Here is a 20,773-nt window from a genome sequence, read left to right on the forward strand (position 1 = left end):
AGTCTTGTCTACCTGGTGTAGTCTTAAGTGTTTTAAGAATTCCATCACTCCTGAAAATGACTCAAGTGTCTGGAGCTTGTGGGTAGGGAAAATTAAGGCTAGATATGCTGAAAAGTTACCCTTTTCACTCAGTTTCCCTGTATTTCTGGGTAAACAAAACTGTCTCCCTCTTCAGTGTATGCACTCTTCAGATACTTAAACACAGTGTACTCCCTCTTGGTTCGGCCAGGCTATACTTTTTTTTTTTTTTTTTTTTGGCGCTATTTTCTATCTCATTTCTTTCAAACCCATTCCCATTTTGCTGATTTTTTTCAGAATTTCTTTCAGTGTCTCTTATCTTTGTGGTACAGGGATGATCAGAACTCAAGTACGTTTTATTGAACATTAGATGTGGTGTCACAAAGGTGTGAAAATGGACTTTCTTTCCATGATTTAGATGCCTCTGTGTGGGCCAATGTTCCAATAATTCTTTCTGCTGTATTCATTACAAGATCACATGTAATTTATTTGTTGGTACTTTCTCAGATACTCAGCATTAGTGCTTTACAAGAGAGTCTCCTTCCTGTCAAACAGCACTCTGGGCTTATTTACCCTCTAATGTTATTAGCCAGGTTGAATCTCATTGTTTACTTGCTGAATTTCCACTTTATCTGGGTCCCTTTTTGTACTTTTGGTGTTGGCAACGCCTCCTTTTTTTCAATACTTGCTGAACTTGAAGGGTTGGCTGCAATGCAGAAAATACCCTTTTACTGTTTCTTTGGTGTACAGATGTTCAATTTTCTTTTTAAAAAAGTGATACCATATTAGAAATCAGGTCCTCCTTTCCTCCTGTTGGAGGATCTGGATAGTGAGGTCACATACAGCTGTAATCTGAGTTCTGGCTCCAGCTGATAAAGCCTCCTTTAAACTGTTGTATTTTTTTTTAAGTTTCTGAACCAGCAATAAACAGTATCCATCAATAAATGGGAGTCCCTGCACAATTGTTTATTAAACAAATAAAATACTTACTCAGTCACTCTCCAGGAAACAACTCAGAAGCAGGGGAAAAAAAGAGCATTTCAGCCCGTAGCAGTACAGAGCCTCACAATTTCCCCTATCCCTAAAGGTCAGGGAGGGAGGACAAGCTTTGTGGTGGGCCCTAAAGGTCACCAGGGTCAGGCAATTTCAGAAAAAGGGGAGAAGAGAGTGCTGGAGCAGCCTTGTGTGACATCACTAGTAGGATTCTCTAGTGTTGCTAATGTCCTCCATGAATGCTGAGTGCAACAGCAGTATTTCGATCTTCCAAGTGTGCTGAGTGCTTCAGACAAGAGAGGTGACACAGGACTGAGAGGAAGGATGGCTGTGTTATGGCACTGGACCAGTAGATGCAGGAGATACAGGTTCAAGTTCTGGCTCTGCCACAGACTTCGTGTTTGACCCTGGGCAAGTCATATAGGAGAAGATTTTTTCAGAAAGCAGTGCATAATTGTAGGCTTCTAAATCCATATTTAACCTTATCACTCACTTTTCAAAATTTTGGTCTGAAGTTTGTGCCTCAGTTCCCTATCTGTAAATGGGGATATTTTCCTGCCTCCGTGTGTTGCAAAGTACGTGAGGCAGTGAGCTAGTACAGTGAAGAAGATATAAGCAACAGTACTTGTTATTAAAAAGTTTAATGTTCTGTGTACATCGCGGAGCAGTAAAATGCCCAGGCCATGTTGAGATTTTGCTTTGTAGTTCACCTTTCAAAGGACACTGTTAGGTGGCTTTGCCCCAGAATAATTTGCGTATGACTTTGAAAATTAAATTTAAAATTCAGTATTAATAGATGTGTTCTATCCAAATCTGCCCCAGACTCCCAGACTGCTGTGCTGGGCATCACAACATGGGGAATAGATGGCCAGCCCTCTGTGGAGAAAGAGGTGGTTAGGGACTATTTAGAAGAACTGGACGTGCACAAGTCCATGGGGCCGGATGAGTTGCATCCGAGAGTGCTAAAGGAACTGGCAGCTGTGATTGCAGAGCCATTGGCCATTATCTTTGAAAACTCGTGGCAAATGGGGGAAGTCCCGGATGACTGGAAAAAGGCTAATGTAGTGCCAATCTTTAAAAAAGGGAAGAAGGAGGATTCTGGGAACTACAGGCTAGTCAGCCTCACTTCAGTCCCCGGAAAAATCATGGAGCAGGTCCTCAAAGAATCAATCCTGAAGCACTTACATGAGAGGAAAGTGATCAGAAACAGTCAGCATGGATTCACCAAGGGAAGGTCATGCCTGACTAATCTAATCGCCTTCTATGATGAGATTACTGGTTCTGTGGATGAAGGGAAAGCAGTGGATGTATTGTATCTTGACTTTAGCAAAGCTTTTGATATGGTCTCCCACAGTATTCTTGTCAGCAAGTTAAGGAAGTATGGGCTGGATGAATGCACCATAAGGTGGGTAGAAAGTTGGCTAGATTGTCGGGCTCAACAGGTAGTGTTCAATGGCTTCATGTCTAGTTGGCAGCCGGTGTCAAGTGGAGTGCCCCAGGGGTCGATCCTGGGGCCGGTTTTATTCAATATCTTCATAAATGATCTGGAGGATGGTGTGGTTTGCACTCTCAGCAAATTTGCGGATGATACTAAACTGGGAGGAGTGGTAGATACGCTGGAGGGCAGGGATAGGATACAGAGGGACCTAGACAAATTGGAGGATTGGGCCAAAAGAAATCTGATGAGGTTCAATAAGGATAAGTGCAGGGTCCTGCACTTAGGACGGAAGAACCCAATGCACAGCTATAGACTAGGGACCGAATGGCTAGGCAGCAGTTCTGCGGAAAAGGACCTAGGGGTGACAGTGGACGAGAAGCTGTATATGAGCCAGCAGTGTGCCCTTGTTGCCAAGAAGGCCAATGGCATTTTGGGATGTATAAGTAGGGGCATAGCGAGCAGATCGAGGGACGTGATCGTCCCCCTCTATTCGACATTGGTGAGGCCTCATCTGGAGTACTGTGTCCCGTTTTGGGCCCCACACTACAAGAAGGATGTGGATAAATTGGAGAGAGTCCAGCGAAGGGCAACAAAAATGATTAGGGGTCTGGAACACGAGAGTTATGAGGAGAGGCTGAGGGAACTGGGATTGTTTAGTCTGCAGAAGAGAAGAATGAGGGGGGATTTGATAGCTGCTTTCAACTACCTGAGAGGTAGTTCCAGAGAGGATGGTTCTAGACTATTCTCAGTGGTGGAAGAGGACAGGACAAGGAGTAATGGTCTCAAGTTGCAGTGGGGGAGGTTTAGGTTGGATATTAGGAAAAACTTTTTCACTAGGAGTGTGGTGAAACACTGGAATGCGTTGCCTAGGGAGGTGGTGGAATCTCCTTCCTTAGAAGTTTTTAAGGTCAGGCTTGACAAAGCCCTGGCTGGGATGATTTAATTGGGGATTGGTCCTGCTTTGAGCAGGGGGTTGGACTAGATGACCTCCTGAGGTCCCTTCCAACCCTGATATTCTATGATTCTATGCCCAAAACAGGGGGTACATAGGAATTTAAGTTTTTCCTATCAGTTTCTCTTCTTTGTCTGGCTCAGTTAATTGAAAGATTGAATAATGCCAGGCCTAAAAGAGATCCCTGCAGGTATCATTCTAGATAACGTTCCCAACTTGGCATGGAACATTGGTGTAGATCATTATCTATTGTTCATAGTCTTTCAGTAAGTTTTCAGCCCAGGTAAAAGTGTTTTTATCCAAGCTCATATCAATTATTTTTGAGATTTCATTAGACTTAATTTTCTTAGACTTTGCATCTGTTTCCCTTTTCCACAGATTATATAAAATTCTAAAGATTTTTTGAGTAAGAAAATCAGGTGTATTCCCTAGTTATAAAGGAATAAAACAAAATTAAAATTAAATGATGGATTATCTTTCTCAGGATCTCACATTTTAAACAGCACTTCTGTCTACTCTGATTCTAGTCAGTATTACCAAGCATATTTTCAGTTTAGATAGTTTCTTCATGGATGCTTGAAGTTTATAAGTTCATTGTCCTGCGTATGTCAGGCAAGAAGCAGGATAAGTATTCTACTGTACATTGCATTTGCTCCATATTAAAAATGATGTTGCATGTCATAGAGACGAGGTGGGTGAGGTAATCTGTTATTGGACCAACATGTCATGGAATCCTAGAAAAGACCTATTAAGTCACTAATAAATAATCTTGCATTATCAATAAGATTAACAAAGAAAATGATTCTTTAACACTCCATATAATTTTAGGAAGTGAAAAGATCTATTAGATCACTGGCAAATGCTGTGGGCTGAGCAAAATCTTAAATGGTTTGTTAGTTTCAATAACTCCAGATATGAAGCCATGGTATAGTTGGTTTTAGGGTTTGGAAAGATTTTCTTTGCTCATTTTAATCTTCTTGTAGTCAGCGTGGTCTAGCAATCACAGCTGGGCTGAGTTCTGCCCATCAAGGGTTGTAGTTTCTGGGCAGCAGCTGGAGGAGTTGCAAGAGCTAGGTTCTGTAAGCAAGAGTCAGGGTCAGAGTCAGGCCTGGAACAGAGACCTGCAGCACCTCCTCTCCACAGTGCTTCTTGGCTGTATTTCTGCATGGCCTTCCGGTGGCATGGTGGGAATATCAGACGTGGGTTCAAGTCCCCAGATGCTTGCAGCTCTTAATGTGCTCCCCTAAATAACTCTGCCACTCCTCTACATTCTAGTATTTACATCCTCCAAACACCCATGCTTCCTGTACCTCCCTTAGGCCCACTTCCCAAGTTGTTTGCTATAGCCATGTTTTTGCAGCTGATGTGGTCAGGGTGAAACCCTGTTTTCAGATGCTCACAACTTTCTCAAGATTCTCCATTCAAGATGAAACTTCTCATGCCTGGCGTCAGCTCCAAAGCCAATTATTTTTTTGAAGAGTATCTGTGCAGCTGTTGTTTTCGTGCTATTTTTGATGGGGTGTTTTGCTCTTAATATTTCCTTTGATAATTCAAATGCATGAAATGGAAGCACCAGAATTGCCATTTGTTTTCCTCGCTGAGGAATCTGTGTTGAGTTGGGGGAAAACAACATTTGGAACCAGGAGAATTAAAGCCGTTAGTGATGAAGATATTTGCACCTGAGTAGCAAATTTTCAAAGATGTGGTATCTCATAGCCTGGGTTACAGAGGGCGGCATTCATCATCTTGACTAGTTTGTGGAGGGCAGTGCTGCTGACGTAAATCCCCTTCCTTTCCTTTTGTGTATCAGTCAGCTGTTGAATGTGAGTGGAAATAATATCTGCTTCCTGCTTAATATCTGCATGGCAGCTGCCAGGGAAGGAGTTGTTAAATGGCTGCACTGATTCTGAAGTCCCAATTAGGTTGATCCTGGCACACATAGCTAGATGGGAAGCAGACCTTTGAGCCAAGATAGCTCTGGGTGGGAGTGAGGGAGGATGAAAAAAGAGTTGGGAAGACCAAAGTGGGAAAGAGGGGCTCTGGTAATCTCTTTCCTGGTTCCTTGAGAGAGCTGTCTGTTCACATGGCTTTGACTTCCATATTCAACATCTTGATTCTTCTTTTATCTGATTTCTACTATCCTGGCAAGTAACCAGCAAGCCCTAATCTAAAGGACTTTTTCCCCATATTTATTCCTTTCAGTATTTATGGTGCCTTTGACGAATTTGACAACCTTTTACTAGAGACACAGGTTCTTGGGCTTCCATATCTCCCTAGCCTCATTCTCTCTTGGCCTTGATACCTGTTCCATCAGCAGTATTGTCATTGGATCCTCTCTGGTGCTCTACAAGTGTCTGTGTATTATCACCTTTTATTCCTGTCAGTGATCTTAATCCCTTCCGTGGTGCCACATGACTCTCAGATCTTCCACTTCTCTTTGTTCAAGTTCTCATCTTCCTGTTCTTTTCCTGATGGCTCCTCCATCATTCTGTTTAAACCAGTGGCTCTGAACCATTTACCATTGTGGGCTGCATATGCAGCTCTCTGTGTTCTGTGGGCCGCATCCACAAAATATATATACAACTTTGTATGGCCCTGAGGATATCACATGGGCTGCAGATGTGTGCTGATTGGGCCGCAAGCAGGCCACTGGTGGTGGGTTGAGAGCCACTGTCTTAAACAGTGAAACCTGAACCTCTTTTCTTACTACTTAAACAATCTTCCTTTCATTCCTTTGCCATTATGTTCAACAGCTGCACTATCTTCCCCCATCATTCATGTTCACAGCCTTGGAGCTACTTGTGATAGTTCCCTTGCCTTCTGTCCTCCCATTGAGGCTTTTGCCAAATCTTGTTTCTCCTGTTACAATATGTCTATTAAAATTTGCCTCTTCCTCAGATTCCCCAGCTGCAAAGCTATGACTACCCCTTGGTTCTCATATTAACCTCCTGACTTGCTTATCGTCAGTCCATGTAACGTGCAGCACTTAAAACTCTTTTTCTGCTTTTTCAGCTAAGTCATTCTCCTCCCCCTTCTTTCCCCAGCTCTCTCAACCTCCACTGGCTCCGGTTCTCTTGCACCAAAAGTTCAAACTTTTTGTTCCCATTTAAGGCACTACCTACATCCCAACTTTCATTGCTCTCACCTTCCCTCTGCTCACTCTTGTCACCTTGTTGCTTGTTCGTATTCTCTGCTCTCTTCATTTTCGTGCCTCTTTCCATGCTGTCCCCTGTGCCTGGAGCGCCTTTGTGCCGGGCATCATCTCCCCTTCAAAACCCACTCACACCTTGGTTCCTCCTGAGCGCCACTCCTGTCTTCCTCTGTCATACTCAGTTTAAATATACCTGAATGGAGAAGACTCATTCATAATAGGGTAGGTCTACACTACAAAATTAGGTCGAATTTATAGAAGTCGTTTTTTTAGAAATCGGTTTTATATATTCGAGTGTGTGTGTCCCCACAGAAAATGCTCTAAGTGCATTAACTCGGCAGAGTGCTTCCACAGTACCGAGGCTAGAGTCGACTTCTGGAGTGTTGCACTGTGGGTAGCTATCCCACAGTTCCCGCAGTCTCCGATGCCCATTGGAATTCTGGGTTGAGATCCCAATGCCTGATGGGGCTAAAACATTGTCGCGGGTGGTTCTGGGTACATATCGTCAGGCCCCCGTTCCCTCCATCCCTCCGTGAAAGCAAGGGCAGGCAATTGTTTCGCGCCTTTTTCCTGAGTTACCTGTGCAGATACCATACCACGGCAAGCCTGGAGCCCGCTCAGATAACCGTCACCGTATGTCTCCTGGGTGCTGGCAGATGTGGTACTGCATTGCTACACAGCAGCATCAACCCGTTGCCTTGTGGCAGCAGACGGTACAGTACGACTGGTAGCCGTCATTGTCATGTCCGAGGTGCTCCTGGCCACGTCGGCCAAGAGCGCCTGGGCAGACATGTGCACAGGGACTAAATTTGGAGTGACTTGACCAGGTCATTCTCTTTAGTCCTGCAGTCAGTCCTATTGAACCATCTTATGGTGAGCAGGCAAGCGATACGGATTGCTAGCAGTCGTACTGTACCATCTTCTGCCAGGCAGGCAAGAGATGAGGATGGCTAGCAGTCCTACTGCACCGTCTTCTGCCGTGCAGCCATGAGATGTGGATGGCTTGCAGTCCTTCTGCACCGTCTGCTGCCAGCCAAAGATGTAAAAGATAGATGGAGTGGATCAGAACAAGAAATAGACCAGATTTTTTTTGTACTCTTTTGCTTCCTCCCTCTCTCCCGTCTAGGGGACTCATTCCTCTAGGTCACTCTGCAGTCACTCACAGAGAAGGTGCAGCGAGGTAAATCTAGACATGTATCAATCAGAGGCCAGACCAACCTGCTTGTTCCAATAAGAACGGTAACTTAGGTGCACCATTTCTTATTGGAACCCTCCGTGAAGTCCTGCCTGAAATACTCATTGATGTAAAGCCACCCCCTTTGTTGATTTTAATTCCCTGTAAGCCATGTCGTCAGTCGCCCCTCCCTCTGTCTGCCGTTGCTCTGACGATCGTTCCGCGCCTTTTTTCTGTGTGGACGCCATACCAAGGCAAGCATGGAGGCCGCTCAGCTCACTTTGGCAATTAGGAGCACATTAAACACCACACGCATTATCCAGCAGTATATGCAGCACCAGAACCTGGCAGAGCGATACCGGGTGAGGAGGCGATGTCAGCGCGGTCACGTGAGTGATCAGGACATGGACACAGATTTCTCTGAAAGCATGGGCCCTGCCAGTGCATGCATCATGGTGCTAATGGGGCAGGTTCATGCTGTGGAACGCCAATTCTGGGCTCGGGAAACAAGCACAGACTGGTGGGACCGCATAGTGTTGCAGGTCTGGGACGATTCCCAGTGGCTGCGAAAACTTCGCATGCGTAAGGGCACTTTCATGGAACTTTGTGACTTGCTTTCCCCTGCCCTGAAGCACATGAATACCAAGATGAGAGCAGCCCTCACAGCTGAGAAGCGAGTGGCGATAGCCCTGTGGAAGCTTGCAACACCAGACAGCTACCGGTCAGTTGGGAATCAATTTGGAGTGGGCAAATCTACTGTGGGGGCTGCTGTGATGCAAGTAACCCACGCAATCAAAGATCTGCTAATATCAAGGGTAGTGACCCTGGGAAATGTGCAGGTCATAGTGGATGGCTTTGCTGCAATGGGATTCCCTAACTGTGGTGGGGCCGTAGACGGAACCCATATCCCTATCTTGGCACCAGAGCACCAAGCCGCCGAGTACATAAACCGCAAGGGGTACTTTTCAATAGTGCTGCAAGCTCTGGTGAATCACAAGGGACGTTTCACCAACATCAACGTGGGATGGCCGGGAAAGGTACATGACGCTCGCATTTTCAGGAACTCTGGTCTCTTTCAAAAGCTGCAGGAAGGGACTTTATTCCCAGACCAGAAAATAACTGTTGGGGATGTTGAAATGCCTATAGTTATCCTTGGGGACCCAGCCTACCCCTTAATGCCATGGCTCATGAAGCCGTACACAGGCAGCCTGGACAGTAGTCAGGAGCTGTTCAACTACAGGCTGAGCAAGTGCAGAATGGTGGTAGAATGTGCATTTGGACGTTTAAAGGCGCGCTGGTGCAGTTTACTGACTCGCTTAGACCTCAGCGAAACCAATATTCCCACTGTTATTACTGCTTGCTGTGTGCTCCACAATATCTGTGAGAGTAAGGGGGAGACGTTTATGGCGGGGTGGGAGGTTGAGGCAAATTGCCTGGCTGCTGGTTACGTGCAGCCAGACACCAGGGCGGTTAGAAGAGCACAGGAGGGCGCGGTATGCATCAGAGAAGCTTTGAAAACCAGTTTCATGACTGGCCAGGTTACGGTGTGAAAGTTCTGTTTGTTTCTCCTTGATGAAACCCCCCGCCCCTTGGTTCACTCTACTTCCCTGTAAGCTAACCACCCTCTCCTCCTCCCTTGGATCATTGCTTGCAGAGGCAATAAAGTCATTGTTGCTTCACATTCATGCATTCTTTATTCATTCATCACACAAATAGGGGGATGACTACAAGGTAGCCCAGGAGGGGAAGTGGAGGAGGGAAGGAAAATGCCACACAGCACTTTAAGCACAGCACTTTAAAAGTTTACAACTTTAAAATTTATTAAATGCCAGCCTTCTGTTTTTTGGGCAATCCTCTGTGGTGGAGTGGCTGGTTGGCCGGAGGCCCCCCACCGCGTTCTTGGGCGTCTGGGCGTGGAGGCTATGGAACTTGGGGAGGAGGGCGGTTGGTTACACAGGGGTTGTAGTGGCAGTCTGTGCTCCAGCTGCCTTTGCTGCAGCTCAGCCATACACTGGAGCATACTGGTTTGATCCTCCAGCAGTCTCACCATTGAATCCTGCCTCCTCTCATCACGCTGCCACCACATTTGAGCTTCAGCCCTCTCTTCAGGCCACCACCTCTCCTCCCGGTCATTTTTGTGCTTTCCTGCACTCTGATATTATTTGACTCCACGCATTCGTCTGTGCTCTGTCAGTGTGGGAGGACAGCATGAGCTCAGAGAACATTTCATCACGAGTGCGTTTTTTTCTCTTTCTAATCTTCACTAGCCTCTGGGAAGGAGAAGATCCTGTGATCATTGAAACACATGCAGCTGGTGGAGGAAAAAAAAAGGGACAGCGGTATTTAAAAAGACACATTTTATAAACAGTGGCTACACTCTTTCAGGGTTAATATTACATACATAGCACATGTGCTTTCGTTACAAGGTCGCATTTTGCCTCCCCCCACCGCGTGGCTACCCCCTCATCCTTCCCCCTCCCCGTGGCTAACGGTGGGGAACATTTCTGTTCAGCCACAGGCAAACAGCCCAGCAGGAATGGGCACCTCTGAGTGTCCCCTGAAGAAAAGCACCCTGTTTCAACCAGGTGACCCTGAATGATATCTCACTCTCCTGAGGATAACACAGAGAGATAAAGAACGGATGTTGTTTGAACGCCAGCAAACATACACTGCAATGCTTTGTTCTACAACGATTTCCGAGTACGTGCTACTGGCCTGGAGTGGTAAAGTGTCCTACCATGGAGGAAGCAATAAGGCTGCCCTCCCCAGAAACCTTTTGCAAAGGCTTTGGGAGTACATCCAGGAGAGCCACGAATGCCAGGGCAAATTAATCCTTTCACATGCTTGCTTTTAAACCATGTATAGTTTTTTAAAAGGTACACACACCGGAGGTCCCTTCTCTGCCTGCCGGGTCCAGGAGGCTGCCTTGGGTGGGTTCGGGGGGTACTGGCTCCAGGTCCAGGGTGAGAAACAGTTCCTGGCTGTCGGGAAAACCGGTTTCTCCGCTTGCTTGCTGTGAGCTATCTACAACCTCCTCCTCCTCATCTTCTTCTTCGTCCCCAAAACCTGCTTCCGTGTGGCTTCCATCTCCATTGAAGGAGTCAAACAACACAGCGGGGGTAGTGGTGGCTGAACCCCCTAAAATGGCATGCAGCTCATCATAGAAGCGGCATGTTTGGGGCTCTGATGCGGAGCGGCCGTTCGCCTCTCTCTGGTTTTCTGGTAGGCTTGCCTCAGCTCCTTAAGTTTCATGAGGCACTGCTTCGGGTCCCTGTTATGGCCTCTGTCCTTCATGCCCTGGGAGATTTTGACAAAGGTTTTGCGATTTCGAAAACTGGAACGGAGTTCTGATAGCATAGATTCCTCTCCCCCATTCAGCGATCAGATCCCGTACCTTCCGTTCAGTCCATGCTGGAACTCTTTTGCGATTCTGGGACTCCATCATGGTCACCTCTGCTGATGAGCTCTGCATGGTCACCTCTGCTGATGAGCTCTGCGTGGTCACCTGCAGCTTGCCATGCTGGCCAAACAGGAAATGAGATTCAAAAGTTTGCGGTTCTTTTCCTGTGTACCTGGCCAGTGCATCTGAGTTGAGAGTGCTGTCCAGAGTGGTCAGAATGGAGCACTCTGGGATAGCTCCCGGAGGCCAATACCGTCGAATTGTGTCCACAGTACCCCAAATTTGAGCTGGCAACGTCGATTTAAGCGCTAATCCACTTGTCGGGGTGGAGTAAGGAAATCGATTTTAAGAGCCCTTTAAGTCGAAATAAAGGGCTTCATTGTGTGGATGGGTGCAGGTTTACATCGGTTTAACGCTGCTAAATTCGACTAAAGTTCTAGTGTAGACCAGGGCATAGAATACACCTCACATTATCTTCATTGTTTTAATGCTCACCCCCCCTCCCCTTCTTACTGCTTCCTTTGTCTTATGTGCATTTTTTTTTGTCCTTGACTTTTCACACAACAAATCTAATATGAAGGAACTATTTGGGCGCAGTGGAGTCCAGATAACTTTTAATTAAATACACAAGATGCAAGACCTGACTACATATTTACACTGCTGCTCTGGCAGTTTCCTAAATAGGAAACACAGTGAGCATCACTAGAGGGCTCTCAAACTATTTAAAGGGATACTGCCCAATTCCTGTACCCGATAATTTCCTGTAATTGTTTGATTTAGACTAATCTCTTTGTGGCAGGGACCATATTTTTTATTTCTATCAAGTTCTGTGCAAAGTTTTAGTGCTGTATTATGGATGTGTTGGTTGTGACTCCCTAGTAAGGTTGATCTTTGCATTCTAAACTAGAGTTCATCCTCTTTGTATGGTGACTACAGAGCATCCTCCCCAAACTTACAGTACTTACTCACTGAGATTTCCTAATGAATTTTCTGTTAACTTTATAAATAAATAAGTTTGAGCTGAAGATAATTTTAAATGGGTTCTCTAAGAAATTTAGCATTTGTTTCAGACTTTTTATTCATTATGATGATTTTGAGTATTGCACTAGTACCTATGGGCCCCAGTCATGAATCAGGGTCACACTGTGGTAGGCATTTGACAAACCCACACAGATTGTCCTTGCCCTCGAGCTTAGTCTAACTAACGATCTTAAGGAAGTTTGAAGAGCCTGTTTATTCTGTTAATAGTTAAAACTCATTCAAATCTCTTGTGTAGGCCACGTCTGAAGCAACTGGTTTGTAATTGTTATTAACAATTCATAAATCTAAGTATACTTAGAGGCAGGCCATGGTCAATAGCTCACATCAATCTTTAGTGGGACCATTCTGACATGAGAGGAACTCAACCAATCATGACCCTTCGTCCCAAGTTAGCTTGTGTGTTGCAGTTCTACTGGTTGAAATGAGTCATTAGGGTGTAGGGGCTCTGTAAACACGTCAAGAGTTTTATTGCTGGTAGATTTCTTAGGATAAGCGGTCACTTTTTCTTACATTATGGGAGAAAATACTAGCTCCTGAGCTGCTTCTGACGGTTGTCTCACTCAGATGATTGGGTCAAGTTGGTTGGAATGGGACTTCGCTGAGCAACTCGAACATTGCTTCTTTGACTTTCATTAATAGAGAACATTTGAGCCCATAAGGTTCTTGGTCCAGCCCATTCCACCATTTTATTATTTTTTTTAAATACTTTTTGTGATTGAATGTAACCATATTGGATTTGGGAGGGTGATGGAATGATCTTACCACACAGCTGTTGCGTGCACAGGTATTGCCCAGAAGGTTGCCTCTGACCTCTTCACAATTTTGTATGGAATCTGCTTTGGTTTTGGCCCTGTAAGGACTAGGGGATTTCAATACCTCTGACTACCCCAGATGACATTGAGCCAGTATCCAAGGTGGCAATGAATGAGATTTTGTTTCTTCCTGTACTGCTTCTGTAACCTGTTCTTCTATTCTTAGTCACTTCAACCATACTCATAGGGACCCTCAAATCTGCAGCTTTGCCTTACTATCCTGTATGCTTGATTTAAGATTACTCCATGTCAATATTTTAATTCTAACACTTTTAAAATAGGATTTGTTTTAATTAGTCCTATTTTATATTGCATTAATCTGAGCATAACTAATACATATGTAGTACTTCAGATGGTTAGGTACATTTTACAGTTTTCACAACCTATAATTTTTATAAAATGCATGTAAGTCTCAAACCTAGCTTTAGACAACTCCTCTCTTAAATGGTTTGAACTCTAAAATGCCAAACAGTCTTCAGTCTCTTCTTTTCATGTACAGTAGATATTGATTCAAACTTGGTAAATCAAAAGTTTGTTCATCTTAACGGTGTTGTAATATTTGAGACTAATAATTATTGTTCTTGTTGTGTAGTCTCTGGGAAGTGTGGGTTATGTACTTGCCAGAAGGTAAACTGGGTAACTTGCTAATTTCCACTAGTGTGTGTTTGTGGTAACAGAGTCCCCAGTCAGGATCTGGGTCCTGTTTTGCTAGTTGCTGCACAATGGAAAGGGAGGCATGGTCCTTGCTCCAAGGAGTTTACAGCCTAAGAGTCCAGGCAACAATTAGGTGCCTTTTATTGCTGGATAATTTCTTTACTAGTTTCAGAGTAGCAGCCGTGTTAGTCTGTATCTGCAAAAAGAAAAGGAGTACTTGTGGCACCTTAGAGACTAACCAATTTATTTGAGCATAAGCTTTCGTGAGCTACAGCTCACTTCATCGGATGCATTTTGTTTCTTGGCTCAATTCAGAAATGGGCTTTGGTTTGTTTCAGTGCATGGAACTTTGGTTTGGCACTAGATGGCTCGATGTTTAAATTCTGTTTTATGAAACAAGGCTATGTCGTACAGGATTGGTGTGAATTTGAGGACTACCTTTGTGACTCCTTTTAGAACATAATTTGCAACATAAACGGCATACTTGGTAATGTTCATTGCTTTAAGAATTGGCAAACTTGTAAAAGGAAGGATACTTTCAAGTATTAGCACATGAATTGAATGAATGTGATTTGTCATTCAAAATCATTTGCTATGATTTCTTGATATCTTGTGCTGATTTCCTCTGACCATTTTTTTTTTCTTGGTTAACTTTTCATCATTTCACACCTGTATCCGTTAGCAGTCCAAGGTAATTAGGTATAGTTGTATTAACCAGCTTGTTTTGTGAATTTAGTTGCTAATTTTAGATATTTGCCCATTGTGTGTGACTCTCTCCCCCCTGCCCCCACCCCCCCCAATCGAGTTTACTACTAAGCAAACTAAATCTAGCCACTGTTTGTCAAGGCCCATTGATAAAATGAGCCTTCATTTGTATAGGTAAACTATTTGTTGAACATGTAGCTAAAGCTTCTGGTTTTGTTTAAATACCTTTACAGCGCTAAATAATAATTCATACCTCTTCATTTCCTGTTACGTTTCCCACTATGCCTGAGGGCTGACAAGTGGGCTACTTCCACCAGAAAAAGGCATAAATATTGGTATGGCTAGAACACTTCCCCTTTCAGCACATGGTTGAATTGATCCCTGTTGAAGGTCAAATGAACACTGATTGATCATCTAGAGCAGACATTCAATAAAGTGATAAATCAAATGTTGTCTAGAGGAGTTTGTCTTAACTGGCCTGTACCATGCCCTTAGATCTGTGCCTTCATTACCATATTTACCTATAGAAAATTAGATTTCCATTTTTATCTGTCTGTGCGCCTTGTCTGTCCAAGCTATTTTGAGAGGAATGGTGTTCTTGTGGGCGAAACACCAACGTGGAAGTCAGGGGATCAGGTTTCTATTCCTGGCTGGGTCAGACTTCTACCTGGAGTGAGTCATCTGTGCTTCATCTTTTTGTTCCTCAATCTGTACAATAGTGGTAATAGGAATTTACCTCATAAGGGAGCTGTCAAGTTTCATAAAACACTTTGAGATCTTGGGTTGGGAAGTGCTACAAAACTTTTTTTTGTAAAAAAAAGTGTTTTTGTTTTGGACTTTTTTTTTTTTTACTGCCCCCTATTTTCAAAGTCCCCAGGAGCTGTGTGGTGGTGGAGCAGACAGAATCTCTGAAGATTAATGCTAGCATTTAGTTTATTCTCTATCCTGCAGGAAGACTTCATGATGATGTCTCCTTTTTTCCCCTCTTAGAGTAACCCTACTGTATATAGATTACTACCATTACAAGTCATTTATCTTCCATGTCGTAGACAGATTTAAACCCCCTTGTAACAAATTGTCCAAATACTAATTGTAGTTTGATCTAGTTTTCTGTACCTCGTAAGTGTTTTCTTTCCTGCTTACTTATTATTGCTGAACAGCTTGCTACCTATGTGGTCCACCCATGTACAATACAATACAGTACAATACAATACGATACCTTACCTGCTAGTGTCTTGAAGCCCTCTTTCAAAAGCTACTTTCCAGTTCAAATGCTGTATATACATAACTTCTTCCTTACATTTTTAGCAATGATCTGTCTTCTGTAAATTCATACTGGCTACTTTTCATGGAAGTGCATCTTAAATATTCAATTTACCTACTAGATAGTCTCCAAAATAGAATTCAAATATAAATCATAAAATGGGAAACATTTAATTACTGCTTAGGAAATAAGAGCCTGTGTAGGAAAGAAGGATGGGTGCTAGTCAGAGACTTGGGAGACCTAGGTATAATTCTCTCCTCTGCCCCGTACTCCCTGTGTGCTGTTACGTAAGTCGCTTAATCTCTGTGCTCCACTTCCTTATCTGTGAAATGGGGATAATAGCACTTCCATACCTCATAGGGCGTTGAGGATAAATGCATTAAAGTTTGAGACACTTTGATACTGTAGTAATGAGGTCCATAGAAGTACCTAACGTAGGAAGATACTGATAAAAAGGTTTGAATAGCTGGAAGTTGATAAGCAGGTGAGTTGCTTCAGTCATGCCACCATATGTCATAACTGCACTGGTTAAGATTTGTTAGCCTCCTCATGCGTAAGTGCAAGTTTAAAAAAAAAAAAGTCTCCATTTGAAAATCTAATCTATTTCCACAACAGCTACCTTTCTTAGCTAAATGTATTTGGTCTTGTAGTATTTGTGTTACCCTGCAGTGCACAGCTATCCTGCTTTAAGCAGAGCTCTTACTACTGCTTCAGAAATTTCTATTTGCATTTGAATGAATTCATTTTTTAAATATATTAACTTAGACCTGTTTTTTTTATTTCAGTTATGCAAAGGGAGATTTAGATATATCATATATCACTTCCAGAATTGCTGGTATGATAGCTTCATCTTTCTTAATCATTGTTTTTAACTGTGGTTTTGTAAAAGTTGATACCTCAAACATTGGTGATGTTCTGTTTTCAGTGATGTCCTTTCCAGCAGAAGGTGTAGAATCTGCCATCAAAAATAACATAGAAGATGTACGGTTATTTTTAGACTCTAAACACCCTGGACACTATGCCGTTTACAATCTATCTCCAAGAACATACAGGTCTTCAAGATTTCATAATAGGGTGTGTATGTGTTTTTCTTGCATATTGATTTTTTTCCTTTAGTAGGTCTTTGAACACAATAAATTGAGTAGATCTACCACTAATTGTTGTATTACATGCTACAGTTTTCTGCAATCCAATGTTTAGGATGCATAGTTAAACTCACAAATGAGCAATTACAAAAGTTAAAGGTCTCATGGCAACATTACCTCTGCCATGCTTTTACCACCAATTCAGACTTGGTAATAGGAAGGATTTTTCCACTTACTGGAATGGTGTAGCTTTGCTGAAGAAACATCTAGGCACCCAGAACCTCCGTATATGTATATAGTACATGAGGTTCAGGAACAAACCTGTGTTCCACCTGTTTGCAGAGGCTTCCCTCACTGCCGTGGGGGCTACTTATGATGGCTTCGCTACTGGGATTTCTCCTTTTTCCATCTTTCTCTTCCATCTGGACCCAGCCCACAAATGTCGCCCTCGCTCAAGTGAGCGATCTAGCCATGCCTACTCCTTGCTGCTTCCTGAAATGGTGGATGCAGCATAACCCAGCCTGCCCTTCTCTGTGTTAGTGTTGGATAGTCTGGAAGTCTCATCTATTCCAGGTCCCTTCTTGGACCTTAAGCTGTAAGATGGGATCTCTCCATTAACATCCCTCTTCATCCATATAAGAGTTAAATAATATTCCTCTGCCCCCTTCTCCCCCCAAATCATGTGTCTGCCCAGCACCGTGCTTTCCATTGGCCTGTCCTTGCCATTTACCCCTTCTTCCCACAAGTCCCCTCCTCGCCATAGAAGGACACGAGGTAGCACCTCAGACCTAAAAGAGAATTCCCTCTGTCTGCAAATGGGAGCCTGAGGATTAGAATTCAGATAGGGAGGATGAGCTGTTTGCCTCAAGCTGCCTGGAAAGTGACTAAGCCTGAAAGATTGAGGGATCTTTAGGGTCTTCGCCTAAAGGTTTCTGGGGTGCACAATGTTAATGCTAAGATTATTGTGACCCATAATGCATTTGGAAAAATCCTGAAAGTAAGAGCTTTATCAGCAACATGCCTCCAACACTAAAAAAAATTTAAAAAGGTCCTCCAAATGCACCATTTTTCCTTTAATAATAATAATAATAATAATAATAATTAATAATAAAAAAAAGTCTAACTTTATCCAAAGTTTCCAATTCAAATCACATTTGCAGTTTACAGAAATCTCATTCCCTGGACAGAAAACTCGAGTCTACCCATAAGATATACAGTTCCTTAGCAGGCATATTTAAAGTGTTTGTTTGCCCATGCAGTAACAGCCCGAGCCTCCTTGGCATGGGTGAAGGCACTGTTTGAAATTGGCAAATCCAAAGCCTTAAGTGACCTCCTGAAGTTTGTCAGGCCTTACTGTTCATTTAGCCGGTCAGTGACATGGTCCTTCCTTGTTCCATTGTAGTCAGAAGGTAAGTGTGGATCTGCACTTGTCAAATGCTGTTGCTCAAACTGATCTTGATAAGGTTCCCATCAATAGCCAGAGGTATTTGAAGACCTATGAAAACAAGGTTTCCTTCACACACAGAAATTTATTCTGGAAAATAAGCTCTTTGTTTCCCTTGAATCCGGAAGCTTTTTCTTTTCATCTTTGTTTGAACCTCATACACCTAAAGGACATGCTACTTAATTCTCTGGATATTAGCAGGGCAAAAATTTTGTCTCCACAATATAGTCATGCTACAAATTGGACTCATTAATTCATTGTTGTGGACACAAAAAGAAGACAGTTTCTAAATTTAGAGTATCCTGCTGAATGAAAGCAGCCATGTCAGAAGCTAATAGCATTCAAGACTCCTTCAGTGTCCAGAAAGACTCACCTTTGAGACTCATTGTGATGTTACGATCACAGAGGAACACAACATGCTTATAACTTCAATACTCCACTGACTAGCCATTGCAAAATGGATGTTTCCTCATCTGTGGATAATCTAGGCCTGGCAGGCAGCTATTTCTCTAATTCATGCTTAAGTTCTCGCTCCTATGCTCATCCACCAATACAAGACTTTCTCAGAACTTTCTTGTCTTTTGCGTTCATTACAGTTGAAGTTAATGCTAGTTTTGAATCCTCTCCCAGCTTATTTTGACTCCCATTCTAATGTAATAGCTTCTCCCATTCTAATATAGTTTCTGGGTGCCCAGAACCTGCCTAAGTCAGCAGAACTCTCCGTTCTGCCAATTTTTTCTGACCCTGACATTAAGACAGTCTTTTTAGGAGGATTACGTAGTGTGTTTGGGGGTCTGTCTATGCTTCAATAAAAGACCCACAGTACAGCCACAGCTGGGCTGGATCAGCTGACTCCAGTTCGCGGGGCTCAGGCTGCGGGTCTGTAAATTACTGTGTAGATGTTCAGACTCAAACTGGAGCCTGGGGTCTGAGACCCCATGATGTGGGTGGTCTCAGAGCCCATGCTTCCGCCCAAGCTCAAACCTGTACACTACAATTTTGTAGCCCCTCCACCTGAGCCAGCTGACCCAGCCTCTGAGACTTGGTGCAGTGTGGTTTTTATTGTAACTTACCCCCGATATTTAAACAGCCTTGTGCAACTTCATGTTGTAGCTGTTTATTTGTATTGCTGTAGCACCCAGAGACAACAGTCAGGATTAAGGACCTTTCGGGCTGAATATTGTGAAGAGCTTATCCAAATTAAGATCTCATTTGAGACTGCTCCTGTTTAAATTTGTTCTTGGATTTAATATTTACATGCAGAACTGCCAATTTGTTGTTGTTACAGCTTATATAAGTGTTGTAGTAGTCACTTTTATTTTCTTACCTCTTACCTCATTCCCCAACCCAGGTTTCTGAATGTGGTTGGCCAGCAAGACGTGCACCAAATCTTCAAAACCTTTACAGCATTTGCAAGAACATGCATTTATGGCTAAAGCAAGATCACAAAAAAGTTTGCATTGTACACTGCCTTGTAAGTAGTAGGTACATCTGAAATTTTTCATCTAGTCCAGCTTTTGGTGACCGTGAGGATTGCAGTATTAATCCTTTTATGAGTAACATTGATTTTTACAGTCTTAAGCCAATTCTGTAGCAGTCTACGTGTGTGTTTTCTTTTGGGGAAAAAAAAAAGGAGCTTATGTGGTAAAATAGTGTAACTTGCACCAATTTGGTGTTCAATAGGTCAAGAAGAAGAAAAGTTAAATACATTCCCTTTTTGCTTCCCAGTACAACTTTAGTTAATACACAGCTCTCACAGGAAAAACTGTGATTGTTTAAAAATTCCATGTGTGTTTAGGAGTCTAGTTGACATCTAAGATGGTACCTCCACCAGTGTAGTGTCTCTAAATACCATGCTTAAGGCACTGTTTCAGTACAGACTCAGGAGTGATATCTCATGAGTTAACACCATTTCTTGCAATAGTCTATGGAGATCTCTTTTTAATGCACATACATGGTTCAGCCCTGTTTGAGATGTGACATGATGGAAAGCTTGAGTGAGGTATGGCTGCAGGTCAGACACTCCACATAGTACTGGCATAAATTCCTCTACTTTAATAGAAAAGAGCAATACCTGCCATATGCAGATCTCAGATTCTTCTTACTAGAAGTTCCTCTGTTTAGAAACCAGAAAAACAAAAGAAGTCTCCGAACTGGTGGTTTTAATTAGAAGATACAGTAAATTTTCTGAGTAACTGCATAAGCCTAAAGTGTCTTTCATTCTGAAGCTGTGATCCAGGAGCTAAACAAACTTCAGAGAACTAGATAGTGTCTTAATGATGATCGTAGTTCTGTTGATATTTCCCCATAGAGGTGAAACAGCATGCAAGGAGCTGGAAAAACAAAATTAAGGATTAATGTAAAGGATTTATAATTCTTCTTTACCCATGTATTTGTGCAGGGCCTCCCCTGAATGAACCAGTAACACTGTATTTCATAATATAAGCCCTGCTACTTTAGAAGTAAGTAATCTTTATGTGGAAACCTCAAGTAAAGCTTTTTGCCCCACGTAAGCCACATTTAACGAAGGGCCTTCTAGACTTAGAGGGGCTATGGGATTTCTAATAATACATCCAGTGGCCCTACCATTCCTTCACAATTGGTGCAGAAGCTGCCATTCTAGCCCATAGAATGAAGTAGCT

General features: G+C 43.1%; 1 protein-coding gene across 4 annotated transcripts in view; it reads left to right on the forward strand.

Annotated features, from left to right (window-relative positions):
* GAK (cyclin G associated kinase) overlaps nucleotides 1-20,773 on the forward strand; it is a 145,157-nt gene that overhangs the window by 61,406 nt on the left and 62,978 nt on the right. For all 4 annotated transcript variants that reach the window (XM_084628028.1, XM_084628027.1, XM_084628029.1 and 1 more), the window contains 3 exons: nucleotides 16,388-16,437; nucleotides 16,528-16,676; nucleotides 19,483-19,605. In XM_084628028.1, the coding sequence (XP_084484154.1) occupies nucleotides 16,388-16,437; nucleotides 16,528-16,676; nucleotides 19,483-19,605 (322 nt within the window). The remainder of the gene's footprint in view (nucleotides 1-16,387; nucleotides 16,438-16,527; nucleotides 16,677-19,482; nucleotides 19,606-20,773) is intronic.

Source organism: Lepidochelys olivacea, assembly GCF_965140295.1.
Source record: "Lepidochelys olivacea isolate rLepOli2 genome assembly, chromosome: 5".
Lineage (NCBI taxonomy): Eukaryota > Metazoa > Chordata > Testudines > Cheloniidae > Lepidochelys > Lepidochelys olivacea.